At 43.1% G+C, this 12,105-nt stretch overlaps 1 protein-coding gene across 1 annotated transcript in view; it reads right to left on the bottom strand.

Annotated features, from left to right (window-relative positions):
- CHUK (component of inhibitor of nuclear factor kappa B kinase complex) overlaps nt 1-12,105 on the bottom strand; it is a 236,950-nt gene that overhangs the window by 175,691 nt on the left and 49,154 nt on the right. Inside the window, exon 3 of the mRNA XM_073581036.1 lies at nt 9,204-9,318. Coding sequence (XP_073437137.1) covers nt 9,204-9,318 — 115 coding nt within the window. The remainder of the gene's footprint in view (nt 1-9,203; nt 9,319-12,105) is intronic.

The following is a 12,105-nucleotide window of genomic DNA, read 5'->3' as shown; positions in this document are numbered from 1 at the left end:
TCTGCACATGGCAGGGGTTGGAAAGAAAACAGCACAATTTGATTTTTGAAGCGTAAATGTATCTGGATTGTGAACGCCATTCCGCATTTGCAGAACCTCTCACATGCCTAAAAGAAGAAACCACCAAAAGTGACCTCGTTTTGGAAACTATAGCTCTCACTGAATTAATCTATGGGTGTATTGATTATTTATAACTAGTGTTCAGCATTCCGATACTGCAAATATCGGGTATCGGCCGATATTCGCTGTATCGGAATTCCTATACTGAGTACCGATATTTTTTCAATATTGTACCGATATTTTTTCAATATCGGATACCGGAATCGGAAGTCCCCATAATACAATGAGCCACTGTTGTGGCTGTGATTGGCTGCTGAAATGATGTCATCATGATGCGCGGTCTGTGCGCATCATGATGCGGGGTCTGTACGGGCCTGCCGGGGGCCTGTACAGGCCTCTCGGGGGTCTATGCGGGCCTGCCGGGGCCTGTACGGGCCTGTCGGGGGCCTGTGCCGGCTGTCGGGGGCCTGTACAGTCCTCTCGGGGGTCTATGCGGGCCTGCCGGGGGCCTGTACGGGCCTCTCGGGGGTCTATGCGGGCCTGCCGGGGCTCTGTGCGGGCATCGTCCGATGGGACTACAAGTCCCATCGGGCGATGCCTGCTACAATGACAGTGATTGACACATTAGCCAATGATGGGACAGTAGTAGTCCCATCATCTGGCTAATGTGTTGAATGTAAAAAAACAAAAACATACATACTACATACATACTTCATACTACATACATACTACATATATACTACAGTCATACAACATACATACTATATACATACTTCATATATACTACAATCATACAACATATATACACATACTACATACATACTACATATATACTACATACATACTACATATATACTACATTCATACAGCATACATACATACTACATAATACATACTACATACATACTACAGTATACACATACTTCATATATACTACATTCATACAACATACTGTGATAAAACACTCCGGGTTCGCTTTTGCTGGGGCCAAAGGTCACGTGCGTTCAGTATAAAACTCAGGCGCAGAGCTGGGATTCGGGTGTAACTGACCCTGAGTCAGGTTTATTAACGGTGAAAGCAATGCACAAAGGAAATAAAACATAAAACAAATCCTTGCCTGTCCGGCACTAACTAAACAATGGACAACCTAATTACCAACTGGCGGGCTTCTCCCGTCCAGCCAAACCACAGTTGCAGTGGGCACTGCTTCCACTCACGTGTGTCTCTCACACAGACAGGCTCTCTGTGTTCCCAGGCTGAGACACCCACACAACCACCTTGCATCCTTTTATATCCACCTCCCATTATTCATTAGCAAGCAGGTGCGATACTGACCAGACTAGGCCACATAGGAAAGGAATCTGGGCGAGATATACCTGCCCTCATCCACTATTCCCACATGATTCTCACAATACATACTACATATATACTACATACATACTTCATATATACTACATTCATACAACATACATACATACTACATAATACATACATACTACATACATACCACATGCTACATACATACTTCATATATACTACATTCATACAACATATACACATACTACATACATACTACATTCATACAACATACATACTACATACTTCATATATACTACATTCTTACAACATACATACATACTACATACTTCATATATACTACATTCATACAACATATATACATACTACATTCATACAACATACATACTTCATATATACTACATTCTTACAACATACATACATACTACATACTTCATATATACTACATTCATACAACATATATACATACTACATACATACTACATATATACTACATTCATACAGCATATATACATACTACATAATACATACATATATACTACATTCATACAGCATATATACATACTACATAATACATACATACTATACAAATACTTCATATATACTACATACATACAACATACAACATACATACTACATATATACTACATTCATACATACTACATACATACTTCATATATACTACATTCATACATACAACATACATACTACATACGTACTTCATATATACAACATATATACATACTACATTCATACATACATACCACATACTACATACATACTTCATATATACTACATTCATACAACATATATACATACTACATACATACTACATTCTTACAACATACATACTACATACATACTTCATATATACTACATTCATACAATATATACATACTACATACATACTACATACTTCATATATACTACATTCATACAACATATATACATACTACATACATACTACATACAACATACATACCATATACATACTTCATATATACTACATTCACACAACATATATACATACTACATTCATACAACATACATACAACATACATACATACTACATACATACATACTTCATATATACTAAATTCTTACATGTATACATACTACATTCATACAACATACATACTACATACATACAACATACATTCATACAACATACATACTACATTCATACAACATACATACTACATTCATACTTCATATATACTACAGTCATACAACATACATACTACATTCATACTTCATATATACTACATACATACTACATACATACTACATACATACTACATACATACTACATACATACAACATACTACATTCATACTACATTCATACATACTACATTCATACATACTACATTCATACATACTACATTCATACATACAATACATACAATACATACAATACATACATATAGCCATACAGTACATATAACAGAGTACATACTCACCATCACTTGTCACTTTGATCCCCGAAGCCAGTGTCATCTGTGGAAAAATATGAAAATAACAAACATATGTACTTCCTGATCCGCAGAAATCCACGAGTGTCCCACGACGATCTCCCGTGGAGAAGAGCAGCATCAGCTGATGCCACCGCTCTCTGCGGGCCCCAGGAGTACAATGACGGGAGGTAGGTATCCTTCCGCACTGTATTCCTCCGCCACTGTAAAAAAAAAATAGTCCCTAGTCTCACTTTTGGCATTGCTGTGTGAGAAAGTTCCCACGCAGCATTTGCCATAAAGTGAGGCTAGGGACTATTTTTTTACAGTGGCGGAGGAGCCCCCTAGAGAGTGGTCGCATCAGCTGATGCTGCTGTTCTCTACGGGAGATCGTCGTGGGACACTGTGGATTTCTGCGGATCAGGGAGTATATTGCTTGTTTGTTTTTTTCATATTTTTCCACAGATGACATTGGCTTCGGGGAACAAAGTGACAAGTTATGGTGAGTATGTACTCTATGTTATATGTACTGTATGTCTATATGTATGTATTGTATGAATGTATTAATGTATTGTATGTAGTATGTATGTATGTTGTATGAATGTAGTATATATGAAGTATGTAGGTAGCATGTCTGTAGCATGTCTGTAGCATGTCTGTAGCATGTCTGTAGCATGTCTGTAGCATGTCTGTAGCATGTCTGTAGCATGTCTGTAGCATGTCTGTAGCATGTCTGTAGCATGTCTGTAGCATGTCTGTAGCATGTCTGTAGCATGTTGTATGAATCTTTATTTTTATCTTTATTTTTTTTTTATATAGCGCTAACATTTTCCGCAGCGCTTTACAGTTTACACACATTTTCATCACTGTCCCCGATGGGGCTCACAATCTATAATCCCTATCAGTATGTCTTTGGAGTGTGGGAGGAAACCGGAGTGCCCGGAGGAAACCCACGCAAACACGGGGAGAACATACAAACTCCTTGCAGATGTTGTCCTTGGTGGGATTCGAACCCAGGACTCCAGCGCTGCAAGGCTGCAGCGCTAACCACTGAGCCACCGTGCTGCCCTATGAATGTAGTATATATGAAGTATGTATGTAGTATGTATGTTGTATGAATGTAGTATATATGTAGTATGTATGTATGTTGTATGAATGTAGTATATATGTAGTATGTATGTTTTTTTTTTTTTTTACATTCAACACATTAGCCGGATGATGGGACTACTACTGTCCCATCATTGGCTAATGTGTCAATCACTGTCATTGTAGCAGGCATCGCCCAATGGGACTTGTAGTCCCATCGGACGATGCCTGCACACACACAAGACCCCCAGCAGGCCCGCACAGACCCCCGACAGCCGGCACAGGCCCCCGGCAGGCCCGTACAGACCCCCGGCAGCCGGCACAGGCCTACAGACCCCCGACAGCTGGCACAGGCCCCTGGGGAGGCCGATACAGACCCCCGGCAGGCCCGTACAGACCCCCAACAGCCGGCACAGGCCCGTACAGACCCCCGACAGCCGGCACAGGCCCCCGGAAGGCCCACACAGACCCTGACAGCCGGCACAGGCCCCCGGAAGGCCCGTACAGACCCCGCCCGCACACACAGACACGCACAGTGTCAGTCCACACTCTTCCCCCCTCCCGAAATGGATGTACAAGGAAAGAACGGGTTTTTTTTAATTCCGATATTTCTGTCCCATTGACTTGTATGGGACTTCCGGTATCGGAATCGGCGATACCGATACTTTTTGGGGTATCGGTCCGATCCAATACTTCCAGTATCGGATGGTATCGCTCAACACTATTTATAACCCATCTGTGGTTTATGAAATTTTATAACATTTAATATGTGAAAACAAGAAATTACATTATTTTCACTAAAACACTGTTTTAGCACTTAGTTTATAAATTCCACAATGGGTTATAGGAGAAAATGGACCTCATAATTTGTTATGCAATTTCTTCAGGACACAGTGATATCCCATATGTGGGCAAACACTAACGTCTGGGCACATCTCAAACCTTGGAAAGCAAAAAAGCACTATTTAGTTTTTGGAACGCAAATTTGCACATCATGTTGCATTTTAAGAGGTCCTTAAGGTGCCAAAAAAGCAGAAACACCCATACCTCATACTGGAAACTTCACTGTTTAAAGGAATTCATATAGGGGTGTAGCCACCTAGCCAAATCAGTTCTCATACTTTGCACTAACGAGGGCTAATAGCTCGAAACACCGTGTCTGCAAATTGAGATTCTGATTTGGCTTTAAAGGGGTTGTCCGGGCTTTTCACATAATCTCACTGCATATCTGGGCTGCAGAATGGTGACAATAAGTAATTTACCTTCTGTCACCAGTCGCATGGTTTTCTAGATATCACTCTCTTTCTTCTGAGCAGAACGTCCAAGGGGGGGGTGTTCTGGCATTGAAATGAGAACTGGTCGCTTCCTCCTACTCTACTACGATTTTCCCTCCTCACTATAGTTTCACATTCCATAGATCACTGTTCAGCGTGTGTCTGGGGGAGGAGCAGCTGCTCTCTGCACTGAGGCTGCTAGAGGGGGAGGATTTGTTACTGTGTGAGGAAGGCTTGTTCATGTGGTCGGGGAGGGCCTGTTGCTCTGAAGGGTGGGGTTGTTGCTATAGAGGGCAGGTTTTTAGTAGAGTAGGAGGAAACGACCAGTTCTCATTTCAGTGCCAGAACACCCCCCCCCTTGGACGTTCTGCTCAGAAGCAACAGACTGATATCTAGAAAACCCTGCAAACTGGTGACAGAAGGTAAATTACTTATTGTCACCATTCTGCAGCCCAAATATGTACTGAGATTATGTGAAAAGCCCGGACAACCCCTTTAATCCTAAGTCATATTACAAGATGCGTTAAAGGGTTGATTGTGACTTGTAGGATCGCTACTACCAACAGGTGGTGCTATAGAGTTCATGTCCTCTTTTTCTCTGAAGAGGCAATTTGCATGTAGGCGTGTAGTGAGTATTTTGAACCCACAGGTGCCTCACAGAAATTTATAACATTGGAACGTTGAAATATAATATTTTAGTGGTAAAAACGTATTTTTATTTAGCTGCACATTGGTCAGTTACACAAGTGTTAATAGGTGAAACTGAACCCCACAATTTGTTGAGCAATTTCTCCTGAATGTGGCGATTCATTCCCCTTTCGCTACAATCAAAATAAAATTGAAAAAAAAACCACACATACACATATTAGGTATCGCCGCGTTCAGAATCGCCCGATCTATCAAAAAAAAAAAAAAAGCATTAACGCGATCGCTAAACGGCGTAGCGAAAAAAAACCCAAAAACGCCAGAATTACGTTTTTTGGTCGCCGCAACGTTGCACTAAAATGCAATAACGGGCGATCAAAAGAACGTATTTGCACAAAAGTGGTATTAAAAACGTCAGCCCGGCATGCAAAAAATGAGCTCTCACCCAAATCCAGGTGACGAAAAATGGAGAAAAAAAGCTTTGATTTCCCACTGACTCCCATTATATTCGTTACCTGAAATGAACATCCGAGCACTAGGAATTGCTCGGTTCAAAACGAGAATCCGAGGATTTTAGTTCTCGCTCATCACTAGAACCTGCAGATGTGTCAGGTATAATTCACACACAACTCCACAGGAGAGAAGGGAGCGGGCATCACTCACACTGGTAACTACCCCTTCATGTAAAATAAGCTCTGGAGGCAGAGTTATCTTCCAGGCAGCGTCCTTTCCATAGCCTGGAAGAGGTCCTTTACATAAAGTGATAAAAGAGGATTTCTCAAAAATAAGGCATTTGATTTGAAGCATACAGGGAGGACTTTTTTCAGCAGTCTATAACCTGCCCATATTAATAGTTTAGTTTAGATAGGTCACATCTGGTGACAGATTCCCTTTAAAGAAAATTAGGTTGTCTTAGTTTGTGCCAGAAACTATTAATCAGAGAAGTTAATTGCTAAGGAGGATATGAAGACCGGATACCAGCTCTGCAGACCTCTTGCCGTTGTTTAGTTTGTCTTGGCGGTCATTGTGATAGTGGAAAGTTATCAGATAGTGGGATCTCAACCTATTTCCCTACTTTTTCCACCCATCATCAAGGGAGCAAATAACATGGATGGTGTTGTTGTTGGAGACAACACCCAAACATCAGGTGTTTCTCTTGCTGAGACCACCATGACAGCACAAGAAACACCGGCGGCTGTGATCGGCAGTCAGATCATTACCTCCAGTCGGAGAGCTTCGGTTCCCACATTGTCAGATGACAGAGTGAACCAGCAGCTGTAACCGGTGGTAGAAAGGTTACCACCGGTCACAGGCATTGGCTGATGAGAACAGCGAGAGCAGGCTCCGCTGATGGAAGTATTTATCAGCCAGCGTCTTTGCGCTATAAATTAAGTGGGGTCTCTTCTGTTTTTGATTACCAGTCCAGGCAAAACTGACAGATGCGGGCTGCAAGCCTCAGATGTTAGGTTTATCATGGATGATTAACAAGAATAGAGGGGTCCTACGCCCTTTATTAAAATAACTTAAATCAACAATAAAAAAAAAACAAAAAAACAGCAGGGCCCCCTCCCCATTTTTGACAATGAGCCAACCTAAAGCAAACAGCTGGGGGCTGGTATTCTCAAGACTGGTAAGGGGCCATGGATATTGGCCCTCGCCAGCCTAAAAATAGCAGCACCAGAAAAGGTGCATCTATTAGATGCGCCAATTCTGTCACTTTCCCGGATCTTCCCACTTACCCTGGTACGATGACAAGTGTGGTTATGATTGTAGAGTTGATGTCAGCTGTTTATCTTCACATCTGACAGGTGAGGGTTATGGTAGTTTATTGTTTTTCTTCTTTTCCATGGGACATGGGCATTAGTGGATTAGGCGTAAAGCGGAGAATAACTGTACTTTTTGATTTTTATTTCAAATAAAGGAGCCTGTGTCTACTTCAATTAAAGAATTTTCTCTTGACCGAGCCTTTTTTTTTTTTACAATCTATCTATGGTGTTAGTAATGGGGGTGTCTTATAGACGCCTCTCTATTCCTAACCTGACGGGTTCATGTCAGCCGCCATAAAACAGCAGACATTAACCCCACTTGCCGCCGCAACAGGGCAAGTGGGAAGAACCTGGCAAAGCGCTAGAATTGGCACATCCAATAAATGAGCCTTTTCTGGAGTGGCTGAGGGCTGCCATTTTTAGGCCGGAGGGAGACCAATATCCATGGCCCCTTACCAGTCTGAGAATACCAGCCCCCCTGCTGATCACATCAGCTGATGACTGTGACCAGGGGTGACCTTTTTACCACCCATCACAGCTGCTGGGTGATCTTACCACTGTTCAGAGCTCATGATTGTCACGCTGTCTCGCATATGATAGTGCGGATACTGGGCTGTGACGTGCGGTGAAACAATGCCCACAGCCCAATCAATCGGGGGGAGTGCATGCGACTGGGTCAAGCATCGGTGATGCAAGGGAGTCCGGAAGTTGACACGACATCAGCGGATGTCAGAAGTGGCTGCAGAGGGGTGTTACGTGATCACGACTGAGTGAGCAGCGATAGAGCCGCTCACTGGCAAAAAAAAATGGCAACATAAAAAGGTATTTAAAAAAAAAAAAAAAATTAAAAAGGTTTCAGTTGAAGGGCGCATTATACATGGTAGAGAACCACCTCTATAAATAAAGAGCCGCACCAAACTGACAACAGTACTATTTAAATTTCAACCAACTATATAGACGGTATGTGCAATGCCGACATGCTCAATTGTCAGGGCTGCTCGGTGGCATTTTCTTTTCTGGCCTTTGCCGAGGCTTCCTGTTCCCAGGGCTCGCGCACGTTGTGCATATTCCCCGGCAACGTGCTTAGGGTGATGCTCCCTGCTTCTTAAAGGGGTGGTGTCCACTGCGGAAATGCCCCCAGCCTATAGCCTGAGTAACTTAATTGAATAGGGTGTCCTTAGCCCACTGTCTATTACAGTAGAACCTGAACAGTCTGTACCTGAATCTGATCTCGAACCCATCCTCCCACAACCTAACCTACACCTTAACAGTCCGTCTGAAAAACACCAGTGTACATACTACCAGTAATTCAGACCATGTCCTGCCTGACACTCTGAGTCCATACCTGCATCCCTGAGTCTTGGGGTCAGCTGCTGCAGTATTGGGGACTGCGGTGAAATGGTACCTGGCAGCTACCTGCAGCTCAAGCCTAACTTCACCAGCACAAGCTCTAGTGTAGACTAGGTAGAAAACTTATTTACACCCCCTCCAGGGTAAGCCTGGTCCATGGCGCAATGGGTCCACACCTATCCATGTGACAGTATGGACTATAGCATGTTCACAAGGCTTATTTTTCTTAATTCTGTACAGATTTTTACATACTTTTCGCAAGTCTCCTCCAGAACAGTACTCCATTGCCAGATGTGGCACTGAATTCACCATAATGTCCATCTCAGGTGGCACCTCACATGCTTTTACTACATTTGGATGATTCAACCTGCAAACAAACAAAATAAAACATCAGTTTTTGCAATACTGTAAGGATCAAAATAAAAGTACACCTAATTTCCCAGCAGGGCTTTGGATGATGAAGAGTGCCCTATACCTGAGTTCCTGGCCTCTTTGTATTACATGGGCAGCATATAAAAGAGAACAGGTAAGTAATGTTGGTGTTTTCTCTTCCCACGACAGCACACCTGAGAGATTTTTGGAAAATTGAAACACCTGACCTGAGGTAGGGACCACCGGTTACAGCGATCTATAGCATCTAAAGAACGTGGATGGTGAGGGCCAGGTAGCGGCCTTAGAAATATTATCCATCGATACCTCCACTTTCTCTGCCCAGGTCACCACAGCTCAGGTGGAATGAGCCTTGATACAGTAAGTAAGGAATCAGAGCACCACTAGCAGAGTAGGCTAAACTAACTGTCTCCCTATTCCATCTGGCAATGGTATCTTTTGTAACACTGTAATCCTTCCCAGGGACTGGGCTTTCGTCCACTGGCTAGCCATAGATATATACTGTAACAGTGCCCTTCTGATGTCAAGATTATGAAATTTATCCTCCCCGAATTTTTCCGGTTATTACAAAAAAAGGGAAGGATGATCTCTTGATTGATGAACTTTCAACGCTACCTTAGGAAGATAAGACAGATCAGGTCCTAATACGACTCTATACTCATATCTGCGTATAAGGAGGATTCGTAGAAAGGGCCTGCAAGTCACTCACCCTACGGGCTGACGTTGATGCTACTAATATTATTGTTTTGAGGGTAAGATTTTTGGCTGACAACTCCTGCACAGGTTCAAGCGGTGCTTTGGTTATTGCCTCTAGTACCAGGTTCCGATCCCATGTGAGGACCCTAGGGACTGGGACTGGCCTAGCCATATCCCAGGATTTTAGGAATCTTTTTATCCATCAATTGTTCACAAGGTTACAACTATATAATGCCCCTAAAGCTGAAACATGGACCTTAAGGGTATTAGTAGCCAACCCTAGTTCAAGCCCTGTCCGAAGAAACTCTAGGATGGGGCCAATTGGAGGCTTTTGACCTAATGGTTTCCCTAAAAATACCAGGAATTTTTTCCATGTCCTGCCATAAATTTTCGGTGTTATGGGTTTTCTATTTCTTAGCAGGGTGGAAACTACCCCTGGCCAAAACTCCTTGTTACTCAGAATTGTCCTTTCAAATTCTATGCTGCTTGACAGAATCCCTTCAGTTGAGTGTGGAATACTGGCCCCTGCATAAGAAGGTCCAGGATCTCTGGCAGAATCCATAGATCCAACAATGACATTAGTCTTAGTAGGGAAAACCATGGTCTTTTTGGCTAGAATGGGGAAATCGGAATCACTCTCGCCTGATCCTCCCTGATCTTTTTCACAAATGCTGGAATCATTGCTATTGGAGGAAATGCATAAGCAATCCTGAAGTCCCAGAGAATCTTGAGGGCAACTACCACATACGGGTTTTCTTTGGGTCCAGTGAACAGAATTTTTTTACCTTTTGTGTGTTGGCAAACAATTCTAATTCCTGTAACCCCCATAGGTGATCTAACGGCTGAAACACTCAGAAGAGAAAGATAGACCCAGTCTATAGTGACAATAGAAGATGGAAGGCGACGACCACGTAGCTGCTTTAAAGATCTGTTCTATCGACAAGTCTGCCCTTTCAGTCCAAGACGCTGCCACCGCTCTTGTAGGGTGGGCCCTCAGGTAGTCAGGGACCGGTCTTCTTGCGCCTATATAGGCCAACTTGAAGGCTTTCCTTATCCACGTGGATAGGGTACCCTTCGAGACTCCCAATCCTTTCCTAGAACCCTGAAAGGAGATAAACAGAGCCCTATCTTTCCTCCAAGGTTTTGTTGCTAACAAATAGTGAAGAAGGCATTTCCTAACATCCAGGGTGTGGAACTTCTTTTCCCTATCATTTTTAGGGTTAGGACAGTAGGACGGTAGAGATATCTCCTGTGACCTATGGAACTTGGATACTACTTTAGGTAGAAAGGCAGGGTCAGGTCTTAAAACTACTCTATCGTCCATCACCGTGGTAAATGGAGGGTATGTTGATAGGGCCTGTATACTGCTTACTCTCCGTGCTGATGTCAGGGCTATTAAGAGTATAGTCTTTAATTACTTTTATAAACCCTTTAGTTAAAGGCTCAAAGGGGGGCCCTGTCAAAGCATTCAAGACCAAGTTCAAGTCCCATGGAGGGACCATGGCCACTGGGACTGGTCAAGATCTAGCATGCTTTAATAAACCTGACAACCCACTGATTACCCATGAGGTTGTATTTTCAAGGTACTAACCCGGCTCCCTTCTGAAGGAACTCCAGGATCTCCTTTAGGGGTACCTTCCCTTCGAGAGTACACCCTGTAGATGGCAAGAATTTTTTCCAGGTTCTACCATAAAATTCTTGTAATGACCAGCTTCGTACTAGTAAGCAAGGTAGAGACCAGGCTGGGAGAAAACTCCTTACCCTCTCTAGCACTGACCTCTCAAGTTCCAAGCTGTTAAGTGCAGCCCAGTCACCTGAGGATGGAACACGGGCCCCTGAGCTAGAAGGTTCGGGATCTCTGGAAGGACCCATGGTTCTGTAACTGACATGTTCCTCAGCCAAAAGAACCAGGGCCTCTTGGACCAAAAGGGGGCTATGAGCAATTCTCTTGCCCTGTCCTGCCTCATCTTCCTGAGGACCGCTGGTATAAGACAGACTGGGGGGAAGGCATAGGCCAGGGTGAAGTCCCATTTGATCTGAAAGGCATCTTTTGGATCTAGGGAGCAGA

This window comes from Dendrobates tinctorius, unplaced genomic scaffold, assembly GCF_039654945.1.
Source record: "Dendrobates tinctorius isolate UK_male_01 unplaced genomic scaffold, ASM3965494v1 ptg000068l, whole genome shotgun sequence".
In the NCBI taxonomy this organism is placed as follows: Eukaryota; Metazoa; Chordata; class Amphibia; order Anura; family Dendrobatidae; genus Dendrobates; species Dendrobates tinctorius.
This window is presented reverse-complemented; position numbering and strand designations above follow the sequence as displayed.